Source organism: Salmo trutta, chromosome 5 (genome assembly GCF_901001165.1).
Source record: "Salmo trutta chromosome 5, fSalTru1.1, whole genome shotgun sequence".
NCBI lineage: Eukaryota > Metazoa > Chordata > Actinopteri > Salmoniformes > Salmonidae > Salmo > Salmo trutta.
This window is the reverse complement of record NC_042961.1, coordinates 23780211-23796641: the sequence shown is the minus strand read 5'-3', so window position 1 is coordinate 23796641 and position 16431 is coordinate 23780211. Positions and strand designations below refer to the sequence as shown.

General features: G+C 43.0%; 1 protein-coding gene across 1 annotated transcript in view; it reads right to left on the bottom strand.

Annotated features, from left to right (window-relative positions):
• pkdcca (protein kinase domain containing, cytoplasmic a) overlaps positions 1–16431 on the bottom strand; it is a 35091-nt gene that overhangs the window by 7229 nt on the left and 11431 nt on the right. The window contains exons 2-5 of the mRNA XM_029753063.1: positions 12632–12754; positions 8149–8423; positions 7619–7698; positions 5858–5965 (exon numbers count right to left, since the gene is read on the bottom strand). Coding sequence (XP_029608923.1) covers positions 5858–5965; positions 7619–7698; positions 8149–8423; positions 12632–12754 — 586 coding nt within the window. The remainder of the gene's footprint in view (positions 1–5857; positions 5966–7618; positions 7699–8148; positions 8424–12631; positions 12755–16431) is intronic.

The following is a 16431-nucleotide window of genomic DNA, read 5'->3' as shown; positions in this document are numbered from 1 at the left end:
AGGGACTGAGAGACTAGTCAGGATCGAGGGAAAGATTAACAGAGCAAAGTATCGAGAGATCCTTGATGAAAACCTGCTCCAGAGCGCTCAGGACAGACTGGGGCGATGGTTCACCTTCCTACAGGACAATGACCCTAAACACACAGCCAAGACAACGCAGGAGACACGTCTCTGAATGTCCTTGTGTGACCCGAACTTGAACCCGATAGAACATCTCTGTAGAGACCTGAAAATATCTGTGCATCAACTCCTCATCCAACCTAACAGAGCTTGAGAGGATCTGCAGAGAAGAATGAGAGAAACTACCCAAATACAGGTGTGCCACGCTTGTGGCGTCATACCCAAGAAGAATCCATGCTGTAATCGCTGCCAAAGGTGCTTGAACAAAGTACTGAGTGAAGGGTCTGAATACTTATGGAAATGTGAAATTTCAGTTTTTTTGTTTAATAAATTAGGAAGAAAAAAAAACTGTGCGCTTTGTCATTTTGGGGTATTGTGTGTAGATTGATGAGGGAAATAAACAATTTAATACATTTTAGAATAAAGCTGTAACGTAACAAAATGTGAAAAAGGTCAAGGGGTTTGAATACTTTCCCGAAGGCACTGTATGTGTATGATAATTAATGTATATATGTGTGTACTGGTTAGTATGGCTCCATGAATCAGCAAATAAATCACTATTTCAATAACCTATAGGTTTTAATTTGAACTGAGACAGTATTCATGCTGTACATGAAGCAGTTTGAGCATCTGTACTTCCCCTACACAATCAGGATTCACTTTTCCTATCTTCTGTGGGTTTAACTAAGCTTCACAGGACTGTGACAATGGGCCTAATGAGAAGGGCAGCTTCAAAGCAAGTACCCCCGCTCCTTTAAAGCCTCCCAGCCTATGAAGCATGAATCATTGAGTCCAACTTTCTCTTTCTTTCACTTTCTCTCTCCGTTACCTACTATGTTTCTCTACTACTCTTATTTTTTTTTAAAGTGTCATGCCTGGCTGGACCAGGAGTAGTCCTGGAGATTTACAGGGAGGGTTTACACGCCTGTTTGAAGTCGAGGAAGAAAGATGGCCTTTAAATGGAGGGGGGGGGGGCAGGACAGTATGTCTCTCCAGACAACCTGTCCGCGATTTATTATGTGGAGGTACACATACGCACACGCGCACACACACACACACACACACACACACACACACACACACACACACACACACACACACACACACACACACACACACACACACACACACACACAAGCTGGCCCCTGCATGCGTGGCAGCAGACAATCAATAACTACAACTATCGTTCACTTTATGTCCATAATTAAAGCTTAACGTAGCTCTCGATTTCTGCAAATGCAGGACTTAAAAGCTTCAGGAATGGCATTACAGGGAGAGGGAAGGGGAGGGATAGAGGAATGAAGGGAAGGAGGGCGCAAGGAAGTAGGCATGTCCCTGTGTGTAATTGCAGAAAAATCACATGATGCAAGGGCACATTCCACAGGGAAGCCCTGCATGGGCGAACACTTCCCCAGCTAACACATAACGTTCCGAGAACCATATGTTTCTTAGAGCTTGGTGAGAGTGTGGTTGTCCTATGGTTAGTTTGTATACATCTAGGGCTGTGGCGGTCACGAAATTTCATCAGCTGGTGATTGTCAAGCAAATAACTGTCAGTCTCATGGTAATTGACCGTTAATTAACATATACACATTTAGCACCTCCTGGCTTCCACCTCAAGCCACTGATGCAGACCTTTCGAACATCTACATTTTAGAAAGTCTAATAAATCCATGTAATGTAGCCTACACCTTCATAATAAATCCATTATTTATTTTAGACAGATCTAAAGAAACATGATATGAAGAAAATATAGTATATTTCAGAAGAACAGAATAAGATACTCTGAGTTGTCCTTATGTTAGGTCCTGATCTGGCTATGCCATATGGCTGTGGGCTACACTAGTTCATTTAGTAGAAAAGATTTGCTTAGAATTCCGTAGCTTTATTTAATATTATTTTATAGTATGAAGAATACAATTTAACAAAGCTGAATAAAATAGAAAGGATATTTTCTCCAAACAATTTGAGGGAGTGCGCACATGTGGCTATTCTGTGTTGAGCGGTTAAAAAATAAATAGGTATTCCAATATGCTTAATTTAGAGTTATTAATGTAACTTTAGTTGTTTTACAAACGTTGGGCTATATGTTTTGATTTTTAATACATTGTAAGGCTGCATGATGACATTCTAATGACGATTTGAAAAAAGTCACTTGAAAGGCATGAGCTCTGCTTAGTTTTTTTGCGCCAACTGTACACACTTCATCAGTCTTTCATTCACATTTTGAGAATTTCCCGGTGGCATCCCCTTTGTGTGGCCGTAATGCACCCCCAAAAAATCCATGCCTTTTGCAGCCCTTCTCCCTGTGGGTTGCCCCGAAGCACCTCTCACTCACATGGCTCCCCATCACGTGTACAGGTCTTTCTCATGGGCTACAAGTGAAGACAGACACATCGGGAATGCAACTGCGCGCATCCTTATCCAATTCCGAGGTGCATATTGAAGATATTGGAAGAACTGTCCACATTTACTTTTCGTCAGCCAACAAGATGATTAGGCCTAACGAACAGCAAAAGCACTAGCCCATGTCAATCTACTATCCCCCATAGTACAAAGGTTGACCTATTCTGTGGGAGAAATAAATATTCCAAACATAGTCTGGGACAGTTGTGGGATGCGATAGATCCCAAATTAATACAACCACTAGCATCAAATACCTTTTTCAAACATTGAGGCTGACGCAACAGATCAGAACGTTTAGCTTAAAATGTTGACAAACTATTAGGCTATTTATTCACATTATAAGCGCAAACACAAGGGAGTAGGCTATAATCGTGAAAACATGATTAGCAAAAGTGACTACAAATGTGATTATGCATGTAATGTTTTTATTATAAAGGTGGATTGTTAAGGTGAAAATGATCTTCCCCAAACTTGAAACTCACACGCTGCTTATGTATGCCAGTTAGGCTCTACACCCCTTGTAAAGTGGATTAATGTGCTTAATTTTAAGAAGTTATTTGGCCACTTTAGTTGTGGTACAAACCTTATCAAAACATATAGGCCTATGGTCTAGGCTACATGAGGTGTGCGGCTATGATTCGATAAAGTCACAAAAAAAGGCATAGTTTCTTGCCTTACGCTGGTCATCATTCGCAAGTGATAATATATAATTCACAAGTGATATGCTAATATTGTCATCCATCAGACTATTCTTGAATGAATCTTGTCTTTACATATACTAAATAATAGATTTAGAACGGACCATTATCATGCTTATGTTTCGAAACAGGGGCAGGGGAAAAAAATACATGTCATCTCTGCACTTAAATAGCGAATGGAGGATGCTTTTCCCATGGTTTATTTTCATGCCAGCCAGGTAGGCTATACTCCTGTTGTAAATAGAAGCAATGTGCTTAATATTAGGAAAGTTGAGAAATAAATATAGTAGGCCTAGCGTATAGAAAGCTGATGGAATCCTCCTATTTTTAATAGAGGCCATCAACTGTTTTCCATGAGCTCATGGCCTCTCATGAAGTGTTTGATTAGATTTCCGATTACATTTGCATTGATGTCAAAATGATTAGAGAGTGCTGAGTGCCAGGCAGTTAGCAAGTTTGGTAGGCTACTAATGACCAGCAGCAGCATCAGAGCTTGGAGAAGCCTAATTACCGTGACTAAACGGTCACGTAGAATTTGACTGCCTTCAGGTGTAGCAGTGATACGGTCACCGCAACAGCCCTACATACAACTTTCCCACAACTTTCTGGGAATGGTGCAGGATAGTTGGAACATTCTCAGTTTCTCTGTATTTCATTACTTTAACAGAACATTTCCTAAAGGTTCTAGGAATGTTCTCCAACTGGTTTGGCATTGGGAATGTTCTCAAATAGTTCAAATAATGTTAAGAAACAACGTTCTTCTGTGGGAATTTCAGTTCTTCAGCATAACGTTTCCTACAGGTTCCCTCATGGTTCTATTCAAAGTCATGCTCTCAAATTGTTCCAAGAACGTTAAGAAGCAACGTTCTTCTGTGGGAATGTCAGTACTTCAGCATAACGTTTTCCTACAGGTTTCCTCATGGTTCTATTTAAATTCATGTTCTGAGAAAATACACAAATGTCCATAAAAACCATAAGGAAATTATCTTAATCTTGATCTTAATGATCGCTTGTTTCATTTGAAATGGGGTATGTTTGAATAGACTAAAATGAACAGCGTAAAATCATGGCATGCTAGCTCCATCCTGGTGGCGCAGTGTACTAATTACATGGATAGAGAACAGAAGATTATAGGTTTGAATCTCACTGATGTCATGTACAAATAAAAATGTGTTTGCATGATGCCTAAGGAAATGAATTTCTATGTGTCCTACCTGTGAGTTCAAAAAAGTTAACTTTCTTGAACTATTCTGGGTTATTAAAAAACCTCCAAATAACCTAGAATTAAGTTTTCAGAGCATTAATAAAACCTCACCGGAAAACGTTCAAGGAACCAGAGTAAAACATTTTCAGAACCTCCTGGCAACCTAAAAATAACGTTCCCAGAAAAGGCAAAATTGTCACTTCTGTTCTCAGAACGTTTTAAAAACATTCCGTTTTATCGGTCAGTAAATTAATGGCTTTGTCCCCACAACCAATGTGAAACCAAAAGCATACGTTCCCCCAACTTCCAAGGAACCAAATGTGATAGCTGGGTAGCCACTGAGAAAGACCCTACCAGTGTTCCTGTGTAATAGTTATAGTCAGAGTGAGAGAAACCACAGCACTTTTGTTCCGTGTCAGTGAGAGAGGAGCTCAAGGTGGGGACTGGGGAGTGAGAGGCCTACTGGAGCAGCAGTCTCTTTGTGAATAGCTAAGCAGACCCAGTTGTGTTCGGCCCTTGGGCTGCGAGCACTCGTCAGTCAACAACTGTCTGAATCTGCTTTACACTGCCAATGGAGGGAGGCGATTCGACACGAAGGAATGGAGAGAAAAAGAACATGTGAAAGTAAATGAAGAAGAGCAAGGGACACCAAGTGAACATTAGAACGTGAAAGCTGACGCCTCCAGATAGAGGAATGGAGAAAGGTGAAAGGATAGAGAAGGAAAGCTTTCGAACATACAGTAAATGTGAACTGAGCGGGAGAGAGGGAGAGCTCACTCAGTCTAACCTCCCCCCCCCAAATGCACCCTGGGATTAGCAGAGCTGTGAGTCTCTCCCATCCCCCACTGAGTTTCCTCCCGTTGTATGAAGTGTAATCTTTTTAATCTCATTCCATTTGTCCGGAGCATATCTGATCAGACCCCCCTTTCTCTCCTTACTTCACCCCCCTGGGCCTCTAGGTGTACTCACCTACACACACAAACACACACACACACACAAACACACACACACACACACACACACACACCAGCCCCTCTAAGGGCAGTCCATATATGGCCATCTTCATGGGCCCTCCAGTCTGTTATGTGGCGGTTCCAACCCCAGACATGGGCATTAGTGTGTCAGTCGAGGGGATAAAAGCCAGTAGCCCAGACATATAGCCAACTGAAAGGGGTAGTCCAGGACACAGAAAGTCCAGGGGAGACAGCCAGTTATGTAACTATATTACCGTATGAGCTGATATCTAGCACAGTGTGTGTGTGTAGGATTCACTGCTGGGTTTAATTACATTAGACTGTTATCATACACAGGAATGCATGGGAACAGAGGAATGATGTACTGGATCTGCTGTGGTATGACAGTGTGTATGCGTGTGTGCCTGTGCGTGTGTGTACTGTATGTATGTATTTGTGTTTGCATGCATATGTACCTGCTCTGTGCGTCTGTGTGCTGTTCTGTAGGTAAAATCCATTTCTGTACAGGTGCAACACTTCCTCCAACTGAAGTAGTGTCTCATCTATCCCCCATATCAGCTCTCCTGAAACCAACACAGGAAGAAACATTCAGATAGTGCAACACAGTTTAAACTCTACACCTTCAAACAAAAAATTCCACATGACAAGGTTAGGACTCATTGTTATACAGACATTAAAGCATGCAATTGAACCAAAAACTGGTTGAAACTAGGGTGCAATAGCACAAACAAAACAGGCACAGCTCAGTCTTTGAACGTCAAGGGACATGGGGCAGTGCCTGTGTTGGCTATTCTTATAGCAGGGGTTCTTAAAGTGGGTCTGCGGAGGTACTGCAGGGGGTCCGCAGCCAGATCAGAAATATTCAAAAAAGAACATTACTACTGACAACAACAGATTAAACCAATTTTGGAATTGGTTTAAAGGGTGTAATACAAGACAATATAATGTAATATTAATCTAAAATGTATGTTCTTAACCCTGGGCAACATGGGCCTGGGAAGCTCACAGGGATATTGGTGTCCACACCAATTATGCACTCAAAACTTTGTGAATTCCTCAACAATTTTTTTTTTTTCATAATGCACTGTAATTTAAGGTTTAAATAAAACTGAAACTTTTTCACTCTGCCTTATGGCAAAATGTGTAGAATTGCAGCATATTAGCTTTCAAGCTGCAACAACAAAAAAATCTCTCTACCCCATGACAAAATGTGTAGAATCGCAGGACATTTGCTTCAAAACTGAAAAATGATCTCTCCGATGCCAAGAGGCGTGCCTTTTAATTGTTCCTTCCCGTAGCTCGAGACTTGGTTCATCAGGCCATGGATTCCAAAAGTCATAGTAAAGTCTTAGTAAAAATAATTTTATGCACAACAAAAAAATCTCACTCGAGTTTTGTTCTAATTATGAGGAGGTCCCTGATGAATTGGCTATCACAAAAGGGGTTCCTGGCCCCAAAACGTTTGAGAACCCCTGCCTTAAAGGAAAAGCTGCTCAGAGGTCGTGAAGCTGTCTGTCTGATAGGCTGACTGGGAGAGATAAGATCACCTGACTCATCCCCCAGTTCGCGCACACACTCACAAACACACAGATGCATGCACACACACGTGCACGCAGACAGAGACACACACCGCCCGCCCACGCGGCCTGCGCCTTCACGGCCTGTTGTGTCCCAGAAAAACAGATCTCAACCACCCGGCTGACATACCATTAACCTGAGGATAAGCCAGATAAGGAGGAGGGAGGGGAGAATGGAAGAGGGAAGGGTAGAGAGAGGGGGAAGCAAAGAGAAAGGGAGAGAGAGATAAAGAGAGGGCAGGGTGGATAGAAGGGGATCCAGCTGAAGCAGATAACGTAGAGAGCACTGAGGCAGACTAGGTATACTGGTAGCTAAAGTGGCTTAATCCCTAAACTAAACAGGAACTAGTGAGAACTAGAAAGAGAGAGAGAACAAACACCCACTAGGCACAAATGGGTTGAATCAAGGTTGTTTCCACATCATTTCAACAACAACAAAAAGTGTGATCACGTTGAATCAATGTGGAAAACTGATTTGATTTTCAAAAAGTCATCAATGTACGGGAATTTCAGGATTTGGGGTATTTCTTTCACCCCCTCCAATGACGTGGTTCAAAGTTCACGTTAGTTGACAACTCAATGAAGTGTATATACAAAAAATGTAAGTTGAACTGACGTCTGTGCCCAGTGGGCACTCACCTGTGGAGTTAACTATCTTGTCCAGTAGGGGTCTTAGAGAGGGCGGGGCACTGTGAGGCAGCAGGTAGGTGAAAAAGAACCTGGAAATCAAAATCAACGCCGTTTCAAACACCACAGCCAAGTTTCCTTAGACTCCAACAAATCCACCCCCACATTCTGAAATGGCATTTTTGTCCCCCCCCCAGTTTTATAATTGGAATGTGATACAAAACGAGGCCCCGGTGTGCTTAAGGACCATGCAGACACCTCCGAGCGGTCAGGTAGGCTGTTTGGAGTGTTTACCCGACTAGGTAATTATTTTTATTTTATGCTCCCCTAACTCTCATCATACGACGACGTAACTAATTCAGAGGAGGTTGGTGGCCGCTAAAATCGAAGGAGGCACTCATTGTCATGGCTGAAACGCAATGAACCCGACCAATCCTCGGATAACTCCTTCCCCACCAGCCTTCGCTGAACTACTTGGATGATCCTCTAAAATGGCGGGGGTCTTGATTCTTCTGTCAAATGGCCAAACGCTTGCTCCTCACCTATAGGCGTTGTAGAGATTGCGCTTCTCGTTGATGCCCAGGCAGCGCCCTCTGCTGCAGGGGAGGGTGAAGTTGCGGGCGGGAAACTCCATGACACAGTCTGAGGTGGAGGAGGGTGAGCAAGGGGCCTCCTCGGTGCTGGCGTCGTCCAGGTCGGTGACTTTGAGCTCGCCCGCCACCAAGACAAACTGGCGTGGTCTGAAGTCCAGCAGGGTGACAGAGCCTAGAGGAGAGTGGGCCAGGTAGTGGAGAAGACGTACCAGACTCAGACAAATCTACAGCAGAGAGAGAGGAGAGAGAGAGAGGAGAGAGAGAGAAGAGATAAAAAGAGAGGGGGAGAGAGAGAGAAATCAAACGTTAACACACATTTACATCACATCGTTTGCAACCCATTCAACTCATTGTTTATGCAAGCAACTGCACTTTCTTTATGTGGTAATTCTCTAAATCCCTGAGAGGACCCTGTGTGTGTGTGTGTGTGTGTGTGTGTGTGTGTGTGTGTGTGTGTGTGTGTGTGTGTGTGTGTGCGTGTGTGTGTGTGTGTGTGTGTGTGTGTGTGTGTGTGTGTGTGTGTGTGTGTGTGTGTGTCCCTCTCTCATTGTGTGTGTCCAGGGGGCAAGGGTAAGGGCTGAGAGTAGCAAGAGGACATGTGAAAGGGGGACTTGAGACCTATAGAAGAGATACTATAAACCACACAGAGAGGGGGATTGAGACGGAGAGAGTTGAGACCTATAGAAGAGATACTATAAACCACACAGAGAGGGGGATTGAGACGGAGAGAGTTGAGACCTATAGAAGAGATAATATAAACCACACAGAGAGGGGGATTGAGACCTATAGAAGAGATACTATAAACCACACAGAGAGGGGGATTGAGACCTATAGAAGAGATACTATAAACCACACAGAGAGGGGGATTGAGACCTATAGAAGAGATACTATAAACCACACAGAGAGGGGGATTGAGACCTATAGAAGAGATACTATAAACCACACAGAGAGGGGGATTGAGACCTATAGAAGAGATACTATAAACCACACAGAGAGGGGACTTGAGACCTATAGAAGAGATACTATAAACCACACAGAGAGGGGGATTGAGACCTATAGAAGAGATACTATAAACCACACAGAGAGGGGGATTGAGACGGAGAGAGACAAAAGAGGTGAAGAGGATGAGCTGAACAGCTCATTTATTTTCAGGCGAGACAAAATCGTTTTTTAATGTACTGTGGATTATTAGTAAGTGGGAGAGGTCGGACTCAGAGCACTGAGGCGTGAAGGAAGTCTCTTTCTTAACCTAGTGAAGGAAGAGTAGTGCTGGAGGGATGCAATACTATGTCACACTATGCTGAAATGCTGGGTCATAGTCCACATTTCAATGTGCGTCCTTCCCTGTGTACAATGATGAGGCTAAAGCTGGAATTTAATCAGACTAGTCATAGGATTGTTGCAGTGTCTTTGCTTACAAACTTTTCGTAGTCTGCAATCTTCTTTTTTTAAATGATTGATTTGATTGATAGTCATAGGTAATTTTGTTTGACCATGGTGAAAAGTACTACTGTGTATTTTAAATTCTACAATACAGGTTTGATTGAATTCAGCCATTAGTTACTAATATTCATACATGTAAATGAGCCTGACCTGAAGGTTGACAGACTAATGGGTGGGAGTGGTTGGTGAGGGAGGGGCTAAGGGGGACATGGGTGTGTCTGTCTCACTGACAGGGGCCGCAGGCCGAGGCCATCAAAGCCTTCATCAACGCTCACAGGAAATGGCTACAGACTTACGGTAAATGGAGCATTTGAAATTCAGTGGGTTTACAGCGGGCCTCCCTAGAGTCTATTAATGTCTCATGTGAATTGCAAAAAAGCTTCTTTTTTTCATTTTGCACTCCACATTTCAAGGGAAGGATCTTGGGTGAGAAGAGGGAAAGATACCTGATAATTATGTTGTGGGGAAACAAAGGAGCAACCAAAAACAGAACACACTGATGCCTCCACGAACACACACATCAAGATCCATAGACAGTATGTGGTGATACTCCAGTCAAATATTATTATTATATTAAAGCTGAAATGTCAGTTACAGATCTGTATTTCTCATTGAAAGCAAGTCTAAGAACAGGTAAATCTGTTCTATATGTGCTATTTCTATGCTTCCCATTCCATTTCTATGCATCTTTTACTTTCGGTTTTGTACACCAGCTTCAAACAGCTGAAAATACAAAATTTTGGGTTATTGAAAATATATTTCACAGCGGTTGAGATGGTACAATGATTCTCTACACTATAAATTGCTTGTATTGTCACATAAATTGAAATGGGGTGAACTATTCAAATTTTTGCAACCAGGAAATGACGGAGCCATTTCTGCATATTGCACCTTTAAGTAAAAATATTGCACCTTTAAGTAAAAACATATTGCACCTTTAAGTAAAAATATTTAAATGAATATTTAAATATTTAAATGATTTCTAACCTCATGCTCTGATATTGCATTACGGTAAAATCGAGTTACACAGACAAAAAAAATAAAAAATTTAAGTGCATAGTTTCTCTCAAAGGTAGACAAAGCCTTTCCCAACTGAGCCTCACATCCAGTGAGTGAACCTCTAAGAGCCATTTGGAGAAAAGCAACATTTTTATGTGCAAATGAAAGTTATTTGAATGCTGTCTCTATCCTACTTACAAAAAGGAACAAGCACGAGGAAGGAGTCTTAAAAAGCAGGTATTTCATGGTCGCTGTTTAAAAGGGGGAATTTATTTCACTTTTACTTCAGTGGCTTAGAAAAATTTCTGGCTATCATTCAAGGCCCAAGAAATCAGTGGAAAGTTACCTCGATGTATTTACCAGAAGGCTGATGTATTTGATGTGTCTAACTACACTATGGAGCTCTGAGAGGGAGACAGCTCTGACTTTGGTTAACCTTTTACTGCAGTGGGCTAAATCATTGTCACCCAGAGTGTTTCTTGGTAGTCTTAAACAAATCTGCTTTGAAACAAAAGTATACACCTCACACACATGGTTATGGGCATAAAAAGAAGACGCCTGTACCATGTCAATATAGAGTTGAAATGTATGACAAAAAAAATGTTTGCATCCCAATATTACACTTTATATACATCACAGAAGACTGAACTATAACAAAACCGTTGACATAGAAACACTGGATTTTGGGCATTTAAAAAATATATATGTTTATTAATTAGGAAATTATGAAAAATATAAATAACATTCCACTCATGAGGCCACTAGGTCATTTGACTGCAGGAAAGGGCTAAAGTTCGCCTCTCCTCCTCAAATACAGTGTTGATTAAGATGATGAAACAAATAAAGCTTTAGGAGGTCATAGACTAGTGTGATGACATGTAGATGGGCGTAGTGCGTAGTGTTATAAATGACAGTGATGACACATCCAAGGACGTGTTGAGCCGTGCATGTGTCAATGGTTACACCGGGAACTCTACAACTAACTCCCCCATGCCCAGTTCCCAACCCACCCCTAGCCCCTACACCCTAGTCCCTACCCCCCAGGCACTTATTCAAATCCGAAAGGATTGGATAGATGTAAATGATATGGAAGCCCAAGACACTTAAAGAAGCCCGATGTCTTTCAGAGGGCAAGGTGAAGCTAATAACACATTTTGTATATCTATCCATTCTATGTTTTGTATATCTATCCATTCCTTTCAGATCCATAAGTTCCTACAGCTATACGATTTGGAATTTGGCAAACAATGTCAACTGAACTTTCCCGCCCCGTATTCATCACTACACTTTTCCGTTGAAGGAAGTCTCTCAGTAGAAGAGCTGCCTGTCTCAGGGAATCTCCTCCGGTGTTGCCAGCCAGGGAAGGAATAGAGGTAGAGAGCACTTGCTGGTGATTTCATGCACTGGAGCTCTTCCATCCTCTGTGCGGCAGGCGGGTGGACACTCCCAGGCCACAGGAAGCAATAGGGAATAATTAGAGTGTGGCGCTGTGGCGATAGTGATCGGCAGACCAGGCCGAGCAGCCCCTGCGGCCCAGTGGCACACAGGCCCATGCTGCTAAGCTAGGGAGGCAGGAAACTGGGCAGGCTCTGGAAATACCGTCTGCTATACCAGTAGTGTCCCTATAAACCAAGTCAAGCCAGCCAATGCTACAGCCAATTCGCTCTGCACTCAGACAGCCTGTAATGGGTTTGAGTCACAGGAGGCTCAGTAAGGCCTTAGTATCCACTCATGCATGTGATCCACCCTCAGTCCCTCAGTAACCCCAACCAGCATTCAGCCTACTCTGCTGACTCAAACATTTTGCACTCTGTTCAGTGAGAGACAGAGAAGCACAAGAAGCTCACAAGAGAAGTGTTAATGTTAATGTGGCATTAGATGAAATACTGGTAGTGCTTTAAGTGAGGGTCTGTGTTTAAGTGAAGTGTGTGTGTGTGTGTGTGCGTGTGTGTGTGTGTGTGTGTGCGTGTGCGTGCATTGTAACACTCACCCTGAAGCGTTCCTCCCAAGAGGTCTGCAGTAGTTGGATCATCTCCAGAGGACTACCGAGCTCTGTAATGGCTGTCACTGTGTCCTGGATGTCATTGCTGTCCTGGTAGCAGTAACCGTACAACTGGAGGGGGCCAAAGAGATACACAGGTTATTCATCTATATATACTGTCCATGGTATAAATCTGAGCGGTCAAATGCCAACAATCTCTATCAGAAGATGAACATTTTTGTATGTCAATTGCATGCATTCGGATTCCGAAAAGGTAATGACACACGAGATAGCTTTGGCACTGATGAATGTTTCTTTCGGTCGATTCCAGTTGTTTACTCTACTCTGTATTACCATGGCGACAGCCTCCTAGAGAATCTGGCTGGAACCTTTGCTTGCAGAAACATTTACATAAGGTGATTTGTGCCAGAAGAAGTAGTTTGAAATTAGAGGGCATGAAATTCAATCTAAAAGCTAAGCAACCGACCTCGCCGTCAAGCACACCACCAAACCGAATCAAGGGAAAACGTTGACTATGCAAAACAGAGAAGGTGGCATTGCGTGTTGTTGTTTTGGTTAATAAAATGCTTCACAGGTGAATGATGTGAGAATGTAGCGTGTCGGAGTGTAAAGTAAAGGGTTCATACACTTGGAGTCTGACTAATGTTCGTTGGGGGTTTCGGTGCATCTGTGAAGGGCAATGTGAAGAGCGATGCATGGACATTTATAGCAGTGGTGTGTGATAGGAAATGTGAGGTGCCCAGTGGGTGTCAACCCTGTGGGAGGAAAGGAAGGGCCCGTGGGCAAGGCTGGCAGAAATACGTGGAGAAGACTTCACCCAAGCCTTCTTTGCACTCGCACTTGTCTTTTCCTACCAGCACTAACTTTCCTGATAATGACTTTATTAAGGGAAAATGTACACTATGACTGTGATGCGTGGTTGTCTCATCCTAGCTATCTTAATAAGGTGAATGCACTGACTGTAAGTCGCTCCGGATAAGAGCGTCTGCTAAATTACGAAAACGTAATGTAATGTAAGTGTACACTTCTAGAGCTTTATTCAGGCCTTCGGGATAAGTCCGATTCAATATTTTCCTTGTGCAGTGAGAGTGCGTGTTCGAATTGAGTTTAGTTGAATGGGGTTGAGTTTTCTAGTTTTGCGGTCTCTTTATTGCTCTCTATAAATAGTGTTTTGTTGAGTACATGAATCCAAAGTGCATTTTTTGCAGCAAAGATTTGCTATCTGAGATTAAATTCGCATTAATGACTATTATCGCCGCACGCCATCTCGCTCTGATTCAGAGGGGGTTGGGTTAAATGCGGAAGACACATTTGGGTTGCATTCAGTTGTGCAACTCCCTTCCCAGATTGTGTGTGCGCACCACATCTGCAGCCAGTGCTGAAGTTGTTGGTATCGTGCAGCAGAGGCATTCTTATGCCAACATGACTGCATCTGGGCAGTGTTGCTCCTCCGTGGCCGACTAGACTCATCGGCAGCTCAGCATGCCCTGAGTGAGATAGCAGCTGCACGCACGCTGGGGCAATGTTTGTGTTGACTCTGAATGTGGTGCCATTTTGTCTGACTGGAGTTCAGAGGTCACTCGCCTCGGTAGTTTGCTAGCGTCTTTCTACTGAGAAAGGCATCACTGAAATATTTTAGGGAAGTGTTGTTGTTTTTTTTACTGTTCTGTTGTGAGTTCAGGTTTTGATATGTCTCGTTTTTTTCTGGAAGAAGAGGTTTATCTATGTGCATTGTTGGACGGGTGTATATGGAGCATGACAGAGTGTGGCTTACAGTGAAACGTCTGAGAAACTGTGAGGTGAGGTAAGTATCAAAAGGCAGGTACGTTAGGAACAAAGCCTAGTACGCCAATCCCCTGGCAGTCATCCCCTTTCCTGGCCACAGGCAGGAGTGAGTCGGGATGGCACGGCTCGGCATGGCCTCGCCAGGAACAGAGAGGGGACCAAGGGCCAGGGCCACAAACACACACCAGCCCAGGGACCAGATACACTCACACAGGCCATACCCTGGGGTTTAACCCCACTGGCCAATTGCCTGTACACACAGGAAGTAAGTTGAAGGAAGGAAGGTCTCTCTGTTCTTACTAAACCGAATGTAGTGTAGTGGGAATGAACATTTCAACTGAGACAGTCGTATAGAGATATTATAGAGAAGTGAGAGATGAAGATGGACAAAGAGAAGGAATCCATGCAGGTTCTGCTTAAGGTGGGACTGGGTACTGGTCAAAGTGAGACGTTTCAAGCAGCCAAGAGGGGGTGCTGCTGCTGAAACAGTTGCCCCGCTCGAGAAGCAGATGAAATAGTCGAGAACATATGCTATACGAGTCATAATATGCCAACACATCAGTGCTCCACAAAAGCATTTCTGTGTGGGACATTATTAATGTGTAAATAAACGCGGGGGCCGGCAGGGCAAGCCGAGCTGGCTGTTACCCCATTCACCACACTTTCTTTAACGAGGGCCTCCTGGTCCCTGATCAAACCGGCCCCGGGGCGGACATGTTTGTCCAGAGATGAAATCCCCAGCATCTGCCAGAGCCCAGAGCACACTGCTGCTATTCTGTTGGACAGGGTCACTGCAGGACTGAGTGTCAGGCAAACAAGAGTACCTCTATCATACGAATAGGATTCTCTCTGGATCTCTGCTATGGGCTGGTGGGGACTTACTATAAGCCCAGGTCAGGTAGTAAGCCCAATAAAAAAGTAGAGATTTTAATTTCACTCACAAATCACGTAATAAGGAACATACTTTTGATTATTATCATGTGGAATTCATCGAATGTATGTGTGAAGCGTATTCATGTAGAGTATACGGGTTTAACTTAGCGTTCCTGTGTGTGTGTGTGTGTGTGTGTGTGTGTGTGTGTGTGTGTGTGTGTGTGTGTGTGTGTGTGTGTGTGTGTGTGTGTGTGTGGATGTAAGCCTGTGTGTAAGCCTGTGTGTGTGTTGTGTGTGTGTGTGTGTATCGCATGACGTTAATGGTTGAATTTCTTATGCCTTGTTTTAATCAGAGACTTGGGCCAAGTGCCACTGGCAGAAAAACCTAATGTCATTTTTATTTTCCATCTGAATTGATCCTAGTACATTAACTGGATTTGAGACTTATAATGCATTAAATAAAGGAGGGTGAAATTGTAAAAACCATACGTTTGGGTAAATAAAGGGGTTTAAAAGTTTTGAGTTTTGATGATTATTCCGTTTATTACATTTTTCCCCTTATATAATTTGCATGACTTCATAGGGTTGAAAACACAGAGTTTGGGAGAAAGCGTTCAGGCAGCAAAGACGTATGGCTGCTAACTTAGGGACTGGACTGTACGTTATTTATAATGAGGGATACCCGGAGAAAATCGGGCCTCAAATGAAAATGGATGGCCCACCCTTCAGTACAATATATTTTTATCCGACCATCCCTGAACACTTAAAAAAAAACAAAAAAACATAACGTGGATAGCAGAGAACATGCCTACCATTTACCTTCACTCCTAGGACAGATATGCAGTCTTAGAAACTGTATCTTCGTTTTGTAAGCAATTCATGGCAAAGTAGCCAGAAGGTTGTGGATTCGCAGACCACCGCTGACAAGAGTAGGGGTGAAAAGATATCCATTAAAATTAAAAGCACTGCATGAATCTATCAACTGATTTGCGGTCAGAGAAAAAATGTCCTTATATAAACACATTTCATTCCATTTTAGGTCATTTTACATGATTGGAGACAAGCATAACCTTTTTTTTATACCACGACAGAGCATGACAACAAATGAGTGCATGCTGCAGCACTGGAGA